Source organism: Manacus candei, unplaced genomic scaffold, assembly GCF_025592945.1.
Source record: "Manacus candei isolate 608988 ecotype Guabito, Panama unplaced genomic scaffold, ASM2559294v1 h1tg000019l, whole genome shotgun sequence".
Classification (NCBI taxonomy): domain Eukaryota; kingdom Metazoa; phylum Chordata; class Aves; order Passeriformes; family Pipridae; genus Manacus; species Manacus candei.
Genome location: NW_026138067.1, coordinates 4,628,940 through 4,642,194, shown reverse-complemented (window position 1 = coordinate 4,642,194; position 13,255 = coordinate 4,628,940). Strand labels below are relative to the sequence as shown.

The following is a 13,255-nucleotide window of genomic DNA, read 5'->3' as shown; positions in this document are numbered from 1 at the left end:
CTGATGAAAGTACTGCTGGAGATAGCTCTTTTGATATTCCTCTGCTGTGATGTCCTTGAGGTCCTCATTGGAACATGGCTCCTGAAGATATCTTTATCCTCAGGGCCAGCACAGCAACCTTGTGTATGGATGCAGGGTCTTGGCTCAACCCCTTGCAGATTGCATTCTGGGAGCATTACTGGGAGCAGAATCAGGAGCAGTTCTCCAAAGGCAACTGCCCAAATATCTGCAAGAGGTGTCAAGAACTAGGGGTCAGCCCTAGATAAAAGTGCATTTCTGTGAGCACCAGCTTAGACTGCACAGTGAAGGAGCTTGGTAGACAGAAGCTAAACTCTGTCAAAGGTTTGGGGCAGTACCTCAATGGTCTTTATTGACAGTTCTTTTCTGTAGCCTGAGTGGTGGCTAGACTGAAAACCTTTGGCTGCTTCAGATGCTTCTCTTGCACGTGGAAGGGACATTTGAGACCAGCAGTTATCTTCCAGTCACGTTGCATCATGGCCCATCTAGGCACATCCTGGTATGCTGCCTACTGAATGAATCAAAACTATTTAGAGCTCTCTGTCAAAGATTTAATTATGTACCATTCCTGGGTAAACTCATGGCACTGCAGTCACTGGCCTTTCTGTACCACAAAACAGGCTTGAAGTCTTGGGAAGTGTTTGAGAGATTATTGGAGTTGGGTGCTCCTGACCATGGAAATTGTTGTTACTAGCCCTTGGCAGTGGCCGCAGGATATTTTATTGCAAGCAGGAATTGCCAGACAACCTGGCAGAGCTGTGTTTGCAGCTCCTCATGCAGATCAAAGTTACTCTGCCCTACAAATGGCCTGTTTGCCCCAGTGAAGCCAAGAGGGTTGACGCACTTCTGGAAAGCTCTCCCTGCACAGAGGTTCTGTTTCCTATTGCTGCTTGCTGTTGGCTCCCACAGCCTTAGCCATTGCATCAGAAATCATGTGCCCTCTATGCAGGGGCTAAAGGCAACCACTCCTCCCCAATTCTGTCCTTTTCCACCTCCAGTATGACTGCACACAGCAATGCTCCTGCCAGAGCTCTGCTTCAGTGAGCTCCTCTTGAAGTTACCATGGCAAAGCTACATAGAGTCTCTCCATAAGGATGTGTTGGGACCCTGAGGTCCCTGCCAATGGCCCAGGACACCATTTCAAACCCCTGGAGCCATCAGCCCCTGCCCCAGTGATGGGTCCCACCGAGCCAGGCACACCTGCAGGCTCATGTCCCAGCATGGCCTCAGCCAGTCCCTGATACCCAGGGCTGGGACTGTCCAGGGCTGGGGCTGTCCTGGTGTCCTCCAGCTGTCAGGCTTAGGGCTGGGTGATGGGGACAGGTCCTTGCAGCCAAGTCCTACCCTGCAGAGCCAGAGAGCAGGGAAGGGCAAGTCTAAATGCTCTCTGGTTCTGCTAAAGATGGACTGTATATGCTGCTTGAGGGACCCTCTGAATGATTTGAGAACAACTTTAGAAAACGTATAGGTCTTTCTGAAGCATGGTTATTTCCATCATGACTTTAATCTCTTCACATCTCCTCATCATGATGAAAAAGTTATTTAAAAACCCTCAAGTACTTTTACCTTTATGCAACATTTCCCCCTACCCACTGTTCTCACACTTAAAATGAGCAAAAACATTCTTGCTCAAGCTTTCCAGAAACAATTTCACCTTTGGGCAGAGAATAAGCAAATAACCTCTCAACCCAGAAAAAGAGAAGTTTCAGACTGTTCTGACTAACAGAGGAGGAAAGTTCAGGGGACTAGAATGGAGACAGTGTTGTGCAACAGAAATGATAGTCTGCTTCTTTTCACAGTATAACTCTTAGTTGATTTTCCTTTATTTTTCTAACAAATTGAAGTTTCCCTAAGGATACTGACAGTGATAACCAACAGACTTTTAAAAAGTCAGGACACCTAATTCCAAGAAAATACACAGGTATCACTCCTGCATCCTGCAACTCCTCAACTCCAGAATTCAAATATTACATTTAGGAGTAGAGTTTTAGGCATTCAAGAAATGTTATGCTAATATAGCAGTCTTTCTCAGACTTTTGGAGACTTATAAGCTGAGTGACATCCGATATATGTTCAAGAGCAACATTTTTGGATTCAGGCACCTAGATTTCTCAAACTATTTCTATTCTCTGTCATTGGGGCTGGAAATAAACCTATTTAATTTATTTAAAGAGGTTTTCTTTCATGCAGTAGCTATGTTCTGGGGACTGTAGTTCCATATATTGTAAATTTTCTACCTTTGCTTTTTCTTTATTGACTACTACAGAAACTGATTAGATCAGATGATGTAACTTGAAGATATCTGAGATGTTTGAAATGGCTATGGAAGCCTTCACCTTTAATGTTTTATGACATGCCAAAAAATTTGGAAAGTTTTCAGCTTGCACGTTGTTTACTGGTACCTTTCCACTTTGTAGCTTGGATCAGTGAGACTGCATCTACATTAGATAGCTCTATTTGACACTAATCCATTATCCTAGCCTTGTCATCATGGTGCATCTGCATTACTTTTTTTTATCTACTGCACTCAACACAATTGATGGCAATCAGTGCACGACAAATAATCTTTCCCAACAGGTAAACAGAAACCTGACGATATTCAACACTTATTCCTGTCCCATGCAATTTGTCTCTTAGCAATATTAATATACAATATTTATCAGTTATGTAGTGATATTTATTAGTATTGCCTATTTTTGTATGCCCAGTCTAAAGAATGTTTTGCTATCAATGGGTATTGCAGATATTTCAATTCATTAAAGGCTTTTATTCTTTCTTCTTTAGTTGCAAGTCAGAATTCATTTCCATACTACATTTTCTCCAGCAGCAAAATTGATCTAGACAGTTCTCTTCCTTCTCTATGCCACTTTTTTCTGCTGCCACATCAATCTTCTGCTATGCTTTTTGTGCAAATGCAGCCATCTGTGGGGCAACACTGGAAGACAGATCAGTAAAATCAGGGGTGCTAAAAATAAACTCTCCAGGAAAAAAAATAAATCAGTGAGACAGTTGAGCTGGAAAACGTAGGAGAGCAGTGAATCCTCCAACAAAGGGTGTTCTTCAGAACAAGATGAAAGAAAGGTCAAGGACATAAATGTATGTGTCAAAAGGGGAAAGGTTGGGGATAAATTTTTCCCCTAAAAATGATGGCCTGGAGACCAAATGATGACAGAGGCTGCAGGAAATATAAAATTACCTATACAAAAATAAAGTTTGGATTTGTCAATTTTATGTTGAAGATGATGGTTGAATACTCAGATAAAGATTTCTAAGGAAGACTCAGATGTGGGATCAGAGACATGGAGACATTTACCCATCATATTTGATACTCTTCCAACCTAAGTTTATACAAAAGACCACCAACACATTAAATTCTGGCCCAAGGCACTGGATTTTACAGTACCATATGAGATAGTAGTGTTTTATACATAATATCAGTGTTTCATACGTAAATATTGAAACTTCACTGAGGCCAGCAATCCATACGAACATAGATTATGAGAAGAATACACAAAATTAAGATGAGGTTGTTCATGTCATACCCTTTCTCCATTCCTTACTACTGATAGAAAAAGCATTTTCCTTCCTCAGCCCTGTCTGCTCACCTCTCTTCATGCTGATATGATTTTTGCCCTTCCCCATTTGACAGCATGTTGTGTGTGCTTATGTCTCCTTAGAACATACCAGACACTTTGTTTGGAGGGCAGTATTTTTGTATTCTGATATAATACTTTGTACTTTTCTGCCAGCAGCTGAATTAAATACCCAGAAAGTTTAAATCCTAAATGTTGTCAGGACAGTATTTTGGAAAGGCAGGGTTGTATGCTTTCTTGAATCTTGTATGCCTCACCAAAAGCAGTGTGCATGAGGCGTTTCCTCTGTTACAGACTTTGAGCAGCCCCTACTTTTCCTTAATACCGCTTTGTCATTGTGTTCTACAACAATAACCGAGCAAGCAAGCAAGCAAACATATCTTCTCTACATACTAAAACAAACTACTGTCAGTTTTGGTGTACAGCTTGTGCTGAAAAGATTCTCTTTTCTCCCCATGCTTTCTGTATTTTGTTAATTGACTATTTCGAATACTTCTGATGAAAAGCACCTACTTGGCTGCAGGCCCTCTGCTGCCAAGCTCTCAGGAGGGTGGCTGGCTGGAGGTTTGCTTTTTCCCTCATCAGCTTCAAGGAAAAACCATCTGACCACCACAGTGGCTGCTCAATCTCCCAGTGCAGAATTTTAAAACACCTGGGCTCCCGTTCCCTCCTGTTCTCCAGCATTAGCCAAGAGATTTCAGAACATTTGTACCAATTTGCTAAATCCCTCTGGACATTTAGAAAGTAACACATTACTGCATTGCTTTGCATTTCTTGTTGCTGGTTTCTGTTTTATTGGTAGCTGCACATCTGAGTTGGTAAATGGTTTGCTGTTCCTATTCCAGTAAAAATACCATGCTATTCTATATGCTAATCTTTTTGTTCCTCTGTTTATTTCTTTCCTTCACGCACCTCCATTCTTGCCTTTCCTTTTTCTCCCTTAATTTTATGAACTAGTTCCCTTTCTCTGTGTCAAATCCCATACATAACAAAGCGGTCAAGACTTCACCCTGCAAGTGGTTTATGTAATATATTTCTGTATATCTTACCCAGGTGAACACAATGGCACCACTTACATGTCTTAAGTGTCATGCACGTTTGCCATATCTGAGTCTAAACAACTCACCTACCTGCTGGCTTTTACAAGCAAAGAAGGAACTGGCATGGTTTGTATGCAACATGCCAAAATTCCAGTATAATCTCATAGTTGTTACCCTTATTTTCCACTTCCCCTCCCTGTTTGTTGTAATTGCCTATTCTGTCATTTCAGATTAAGTATCTCACCATGGAATGACTCGTACTTACTTTTAATTTGATGTACTGGAAGTAGTCCTATTGACTTACATGGAACTATGCACATAAATAAAGGTAAGTGTACCTGCAAGCCTTTAACAGATGGTACATTGGAAATCCTGCAGGAAAAGCACAGTACATTTTATTCATTTTACTATCTTTGCACATGTTATATGCAGGTTGGGTGATTAATAACTTTTTTCAGATTAAGTTTTCAGGTTTCATACCAGCTTAATGGAAGAACCACCAATTGTAAGCGCAGGATTAACTCCAGTTCCAGAGAATTCCGAGATGACATGAGATAGTATGAATGATTAACTAGGAAAAAATAAACAAATTAAAAAAGACAGTACTCGACTTAAATCCAATGCAGTATTAGTGTATGTAAATAATTCTTTAAACTAGTCAGAGGAGATTCGGAGTCGGGCCAGAACCGGAGGTCAGGGGTAGAGAGCAGGCTGTGGGAGAGGGCAGCAGCTACGATATCACTGCAGACAGAGGGAATCCCGGGGAAGACGGCGTGAAGGTCGGTAGCAAAAGGAGACGGAAAACCCGAACCCAGGGCAGGTGAGCCATACAGCTCGGCCGGAGGCAGCCCGGGGCAGACTGCAGCCAAATGCAGGGCAGGGCCACGCAGGAAGGAAAAGCTTCTGGGCAAATTCTGAGGCGGGTTCTGTTTCACATGGCAAGGGGGCGAAAAGAAGAAAGGTCTGCATCTCACAGCACGGAAACAGGGCTTTGCCTTCTTGGTGAGTTAATCAGCGGCACAACCCTACTGAAACGCCCCGATAGTTCACTCCTCGCCTCGCGCTCTTCCATTCCCACGAGTGTGAAGCCCACGGAACTGAACATATATACAACACTGCACTCCGTGCTGCTGCTGAAGCCGGCGGCGCTGCAGCGTCCCCCGCCACCGCGGCAGGGCCACCGCACCCGCCCTGCCGGCCCCGCGCACGGAGCCGGGCTCAGCACGGAGTCGGGCTCAGCACGGAGTCGGGCTCAGCACGGAGTCGGGCTCAGCATGGAGCGGGCAGTGTAAAGGCACCCCCGGCCCCGCGGCGGGTCCGCAGCGCTCCCGCCGCCGGGGCCGCCCCGCCGGGGGCGGGCGAGGGGCGGCCCCGCCGTGCGCGTTGAGCTCAGCGCGTCGCGGAAACCGACGGCCCGAGCACCGCCTCCCTCCACGGGCAGCCCCAGCCCCGGCCCCGGCCCCGGCCCTGGCCCCGCGCCGCCCCGCCCCGCCCCGGCGGCACCGCCCCCTCCGTTCCCACTCACACACTCTCCGATACAGGCACACACACACTAAGGCGCTTCCTGCGCGGCGCCGGGCTCGGGCGGGCGGAGCGGCGCCGCTTCCTCCCGCCGACTCGCAGGTACCGGGGGTGGGTGCGCGGCGGGGCGGGCGAAGCCGAGGGGCCCGGCGGTGGCGGCGTCCCCCGGCTCGGGCCTCCGCCGGCGGCCGCCGCCCTGAGCGTGGCGGCGGGTGAGGGGTGGAGCGGAGCCTCCGAGCCGGAGCCGCCTCTGGGCGGGGGCCCGAGCCCGGGTGGGAGAGGGCCCGAGAGCCGCGGCCCGGGGGTGTCCCGGCGGCCAGGGGGAAGTCGGCGGCGTCCCCCGCTGGTCCGCACATTGCTGGAGGGTGAAGTCATCGTGCCCATTGTCTCCCCCCGGGCGGAGCGAGCGGCCCGCGGCGGAGGAGGGGGGCACAGCCGGCCCCGGGGCTGGGGGAGACGCGGAGCCGCGGGTGGGTCCCGCTCGGCCCAGGCGGGCTGTGCGGGGAGGAGCTGCCGCCCGGGTGGGCCGCGGGGCCACTCGGCCGGTGCCGCGCTCCCGCCGCCCGGCAGCGGCAGCGGACCGGGGCCCTGGGAACTCCGGCACTTGGACTTGCGGGGCACGAGGAGAGCTGGGCACGGCGAGAGCGGTGCGAGCGGCTCCCGCGCCTGCAACGCACCCCGGGGCAGCGTTCGCACCCGCCCCTAGAGAGTTCCGAGGTGACCTCTCCGCAGTCTGTTGCCCACCCCAGATCCGGAGGGTCGGAGGAGTTTGGAGTGGCCAGGGACACTGCGTCTCGGCTGTGAAGTCGGTGGGGGACCAGCAGTGGTGATAGCCAGCACCCTTGCCGAGTGTTTTCCTTGCGCTGGTCCTTCTGCAAAGCTGGGAGTTTTCCACCTGGTAGTGTGCTATTCACAACACCTACTGCAGGCGCACCTTGGAAAGATAGGGAAGATTTGGTAGCAAACTGAAAGCTAGCGTGCATATATATAAGTGAGCTGCATGTGAGTCCTTCCCTTCCTCCTCTTGCTCCAGTGCTGTCTCTTGAGAGAAAGAAATGGGGCTTTGCCAAAGGGGTGGTAGTGGAGTTATAGGCATATGCCAAAGGGAAAGTAATAGAATGCTGTTATTGCTGAGCAGAGAAATCAAAATTTGAAGCCTTCACATCCTTGTGGTCGCTTATTGTATATGTGCCTGTGTTTCTCTGTTAGGAGCACAAGAAGTCTTGTTTCTGTTAAAATACTGTAGTGTTATCTTTTGGTGCTGATTAGTACTTTATCTCAATTGTCATGAAGAACAACAATTTTTTAAAAAGCAGAGAGCCGTTTGGGAGATGGCTCTTCCAGTGTTTAATTGTGTAGACAAAATGAATCATAAATTAATTTTTTTAAAATTAATTTTTTTCCTTCAGTGTTTGAGTTTTTTTATAGTTAGGCTTTTTTTGTCAGCCAAAGAACCATATTTCAGTATCTGATGAAGTGTTTTTTAATAAGTTAATCGGAAAAGAAAGTTTTCAGTTTAATATCCAGGTCAAGCTGAAGTATAAATTCTGAATTGCCCAGCTAACAGAATTCACTTGCGTGCTTAGAAATGACAGCTGTGTAACATTACTTTACAGCTTCCAAAATCTTACCATTATTTAACTGTAAACATTTAAATACTTAAAGCTTTCATAAAGCTGACAAAGCACTTTTTTATTTTTAAGTTCATGTGAACTAGGCCTGTTTGGTCCAGAAAATGAAAGTTTCACTTTTGCATAATGACAATAATGCTAATCTTAAAAAAGAATTCGGTAAAAGGCTTACATATGTGTAACTCTTCTGTGTGCATATTTCTCGAAGTATGCCAGAGTTTCAGCTGTATTTTATACAATTCAGCGTTTGTAAAATGCTGAATTCTAGCTGTTATGTTTGTTGTTGTCAGCTATTATTGAGTTTGTGGACATCAGGACATCATTTCTAAAGAAGGAGTTGAAATGTGTAAGTGTGGTTTTCTTCTCTCCACTTCCCCTTCAGTCTGTCAGACAAATGACACATTCCTTATGCAGAGCAATCATCAGATTTTGATTAATTATGCTAGTTGAGGCTCACGAGGAGAGAAGATGCTTGACAGATGTGTTTGTTTACCTTTGTAGCATGTACAAATTCTGGTCTCTCCATTAGTAAATGAATCATTAAAGCTCCCTTAGCTGTGGGATCCCCAGTTAGCATTAATATATGCATTAGGAAAAGTTGTTTTATGTGAATATTATCAAGCTGTGAAAGAACACAAGCTCTTGAATTCTTTTGACTGTTGGGTAGAGTCTTTTGTGGTGGAAAATATGCATGCTTTTTTCCCCCCCTATTCTTAATTAACAGCATTTATCGACTGTTCCCCATGAGAAGAACTTCAGACTGAGCTTATTCAGGTTTTTTCCTGTTTGCTTGTGCCTCTTTGATCCTTTACTTAGTCTTACTAAAGTATTTCTTGCAAAGATCCAACACACACACACACACACACACCACCTTCCTTCCTTCCTTCCAGGGTGACAAAGTAGGATGCCCAAGTCTTCTCACAGGACTTCTGAATCCTAGTTTGGAAGTGCTAAGAAAGATCCTTGAACTCAGAAGTACAACTAAACTGTTCTGAACCACTGTTCTCTGATGGCCTTTGGCCAAGCTTGTAGTCTCCATTGCGGGGTCAGTTTACTCTGGCCCATGGTCAGACATCTACCTTAGCTTTGTGATCTGTTTTCTGAATTGTATGTAAACACCATGTACTGGCCTAGTAGAATAAATTTTAATACCTGACTAAAGTGAGTTGGTGGATATGTGTTTTAGGCTCTGCTCTGAGCGTGATTTCTGGTTTGTAGCTGAGTTGCAAATCAGTCTGATTCTTTCTTAGGGTCAGCAAAAGCTCTTTGGAGCATTAATAGAGGTATTAATTCTAACACTGTTTCATCCATAAAGAAGTTGATTTCAGGTTTTTCTCTTATGTTTATCTTAGCTCTGTTTCCATTGTGCCTTCTCTGTTAACTCATGGAAGATGTGTGGTTGACTGAATCAGTGTACTTAACACTGCTTGAAAATACTGGGAGTGGTGTTGGATCTTATTGCTAAAAGCATGTGAATTGGTTCTGAAAGTAGACTTCTACTAAGAAGGTAAAAAGTTACATCGAGTCTTAGAGAACTGATTGTTTTTATTAGTGTTGCAGTGCACAGTATTTTTTCCCTGTAGGAGAATATGGAAGAGGCCTTATCAGTAAGTCTTAAAATGTTTGGGAGTTTTCTTAGTGTTCCTATTTTTTCCAAGAGGAGACTTCTTTTTATTTCTGAGTCTCTGAAGTGGAAGTTTTATCCCTGACTTCGTATGATTTTAGTTCATTTCAAGTAGTTTGTCTTCTAAATTCTCAATGAAATAATCTCTAAGGAAAAACATATACCTTTTTGTGTTGTATATAGATTACATTTCAGATATTGTGTGTTCTGCTTTAACTTAGAAAGAAATATAAGTCCAAATAAACCACTGTCAGTTTGAACTTAAGAGCAGAGTCTTCTCTCTTAATTATTCACTTGAAGGATTACTTCAGAAAATTCATTCAGGCACTCTTTTAATTTATTTTATTTCTTAGTGCTTTGTGATAATAAATAGATATTTAGTCTGTTTTCTATTGCTCTTATTTATGGATTGACAGATTTCTTTCAAACTTCTATAAAGTAATGTTCACCTCATTATCACAGATTTTCTTGTAAGTTTATTTTTTAGTTGATGAAAAGAGACTTTGTGGAAGAGCTGATTGTGAGTCATAAGGTGGCTTATTCTTTTCTTCAGTGATCTTGGTTGTTTCATATACATTTCTGGCAATTATCAGACACTGCATAACTGTTTTACTTTGGTTTTGATTGCTAGTCTTTTTTTTCTGGCATGGGTTGCTTGATTTTTTTATTTTTTTTTTTCTCTTAGTACAAGTACTGACTCAAGGATCCAAAACAAAGCAATGGGTATCTAAAAAGAGCTGTAGACATTGTGTGGTACTAGGATACTACAGGACTCTACTAGAAGTTTTCTTCCTGTTGTAAGCATGTCTTATACCAGCTTTAGAACAATCTTTGAGTTTTTCAAAGTAGAATTCTTAGAAGGAAGAAAACCCTATAGCTGAGTTGTGAGATGTCATTTGTGATACCACCCTTAGGTCAAGGCAAGTGAGGAAGGCTTTGACTGTTCTCCTTTACCTTCATTGAAGTTGTAGCATACTCCTTAGAATAATTAACCCTATCTTGGGATTTATTCATGGAATAAGAAAAAGTAGGTGTACTTTCATTTTAGGCTACTTTTTTGTAATGGAAAGAGTACTGTAGACTTTTCCACTCTTAAACTGTGGGTTGAAGTCAGTCACCTGTTGGGGCAACTGTCAGCATCCTGTTGGACAGGTAGCCAAGCACTGTAATTGCCATTTGCAAGATGAGAATAGCCGTAGACTTTTTTTTTTCTGAAGGGTGAATTTCCAAAGGTTCGTTTTTCATCTAAACTGATTGTACCAGGCTGGAAAGCTGATATAAGAGTTGCTTTAATCTAAAGCAACTTAGTAAAATGACCTCATGAAACAAGCCTGAAGTTTCATATATACAGGTGTTTCCTCAGGCATTAAAACTTCCTCTCTTTAGAGTCCAGCATATCCCCTAATGATGTCTTCAGCAAGACATTTGAAGGGCATCTTGCAGAAATAAATGGTTGTACCAATTCAGTTTGGTATGGTCACTTGTTTTTGCTTCCTAAGTAGAGCACAACTCTGTTAATGCAAGTATCCTGTTATTGTTCAGCACAAACTGTCATTGTGGGACTATGTCAGTTCTGTTCTGCTTCCATTTATAGTTGAGGCAAATTACTGTTAAACAAACATTTTTCCATAGGTCCTTGAGCTGCTCCCATAAGGCAGATTAGAGCTCTTACTCTAAATTGAAGCCCCTGGCTGTCCCCTTAAGTTGTTCCATTTAGTGGATGAAGAACTGCTTCAGCAAGAGGACTAACTCTGGGGAAATTGTGTGCAGTAAGAATTATGTTGCTTTGTTCTCATTGTGTTTCCCTCATGCTGCATATCCTTAATAAATAAAAATAACGCTTTTAAGTTCCTTGGTTAATGATCAGATTTTTCGCATAAAACCAAACTCTGTGAGCTACATCAAGTAATCAAGTTCTATTTTTACCCTAAAATGCTTAATCTGTCAGACAGTTCCAGCTGTAGTCTTTAGTGCACTGTGCAAGACTTCTGGTGAGACAAATTTACCTCACACATGTTTTCAAGAAATGGTTTTTAGGGAGTGCAGAATGGTCTTGCACTTTGGGGGATCTGCTGAACAGTGGAAGTTCAGGTGGGACTGAAGGTTTTAGTTGAGGCATGGGGCTTTCACAGGGCTGCTTGGCTAGTGTTTGGATATGATGACATTGCAGCAGTAGTGCTTCTGTGCCTTGTTTTTATTTTTAAGTATATAAAATAGACTTCTTAACTGCTCTTAGACAAATAAGAGTCTTTCTTACCACCATAATGGTTGCGTTCCAGAGGAAAAGACGATTGGTGTTCCCATGCCTAAATGCGTCATTCATCCATTTCCTTTGCTGAAAGTCCTCAGAATTTACTGTATATTTCTGTGAAACTGGACAAGGGGAGGGATGTTTCGCCAGATCTTCTGCAGTATCGTCATTCAGAACTCAATCTTGAGAAGAAACATCTATACTTTTTTTAAGGAAATAAAGGGCTTGTGTTCTGTTGAAAAGAGAGAGTTGATGAGTACTTTGCCTATTTGTGACCTGAAAATTGGGGACTGTATGCCAAGCCCATGTTCAGTGTTACAGCTCTTCCTTGTATCAAGATCTAATTGTACCTTGACAGTAAATGTTTAGTAAGTATTAATTGAACACCTGTACAGAGACTGTATATACTAAGTGGAGATGCTGAGTTGCAACATATTGTTTGGCTTGGCTTCTTCATATCAAAATGCTTTATATAGGGAGCTTCCAGGTGTCCCTCAGATATCTGATAGTGGAAGAACATTTGTATGGGAATAAATAGTGACAGCAGTGAGACCATCCTACTGGCAAAGATGAAGCCTGATAAGAAATATTTACTTCTGGTCAGCCATTGGGAAGTATCTTACTCCAGGTCTGCCTTTCATGTTTCCATAAAAAGCGGTCTAATATGTTGATCAATACAAAGAAATGTGGCTGTAAGGTGAAGTCTGTTCAAGGTTGCTTTACTTTCAGAATGTGTACTGGAAAAATAACTTTTTCAAAGATTCTCCACTGTGTGTGCTGATGGAGGTGCTCTGATTTTGTGTTCTACTATTAAGTCAAATATAAACAGAATAAAGCCTTTAAAATTACTTCATTTCTTTCCTGGGTTGAAGACCTTGCCTCAGTTTATTGAGAAAAGCAATTACCTTTTCACTTCCATTTTTACCTGTGAAGCTGTATCTGATACTTACTTTTTGTTTGACTTTGCTTTTTCAGAAAAAGAAGCAAAGGTTTCCTTTATATGATACTGCTAAAAATACATTTTGGGAGACCAGGAGCCCTTTTACTCAGGATCAAAGATGGAGGTATCAAACTTCTAGCTCCTTTTTAAGCAAAGGGATCTTTATGCTTACAGCCTGTGAAGCCAGGCTGTTGCTTTATTGAAGTTTAAGATTTTGCAGTCAGGATAAGTTTTATCTGTAGGACAGCATATAGGAGAAACCTGCAAAATTACTGTGCTCATTACTTCTCTTAATTTCACACCACCATGGCTCTAAGCTATCTGCATTTGGATTGAGGTGGTTTTGTATCTAATGACCAAAAGTATTGTCCTCTTTAAGTTCTCACATGACTAATTACTTTTTTTCCCCTTCATTTTCCTATTTGCTATTGCTTTTTTTTTTTTCCATTTTATGTGACAGTATGCTTTGTTTGGACTTTGTCTGTGGTGGTTTTGCATAGCTGCAGAAAAGTAGACTTCGCCTTCTGTGACCTGACACCAGGCAGAAATTCAGCCAGGGTAAGAATAGAAGAGAGCTCGTAAACTCAGCACGGGAGTTCTGAGTCTTTCCATTATTAACAATTAAAGATGATTCCAA

At 43.2% G+C, this 13,255-nt stretch overlaps 2 protein-coding genes across 5 annotated transcripts in view; one reads left to right on the top strand and one right to left on the bottom strand.

Moving 5' to 3' along the window:
- The window catches only part of LOC127470057 (uncharacterized), a 44,811-nt gene extending 38,283 nt beyond the window's left edge, over positions 1-6,528 (bottom strand). Inside the window, exons 1-3 of the mRNA XM_051785114.1 lie at positions 6,177-6,528; positions 5,132-5,222; positions 4,990-5,023 (exon numbers count right to left, since the gene is read on the bottom strand). Of these exons, the coding sequence (XP_051641074.1) occupies positions 4,990-5,023; positions 5,132-5,222; positions 6,177-6,528 (477 nt within the window). The remainder of the gene's footprint in view (positions 1-4,989; positions 5,024-5,131; positions 5,223-6,176) is intronic.
- The window catches only part of RNF19A (ring finger protein 19A, RBR E3 ubiquitin protein ligase), a 54,931-nt gene continuing 47,812 nt past the window's right edge, over positions 6,137-13,255 (top strand). For 2 of the 4 annotated variants that reach the window (XM_051785210.1, XM_051785207.1), the window contains exon 1: positions 6,137-6,274. The gene's annotated coding sequence lies outside the window, so the exon portion shown is untranslated. Of the gene's footprint in view, positions 6,275-6,893; positions 7,071-13,255 lie in introns of those variants that run through there. The other 2 variants (XM_051785209.1, XM_051785208.1) reach the window with 2 other exon arrangements.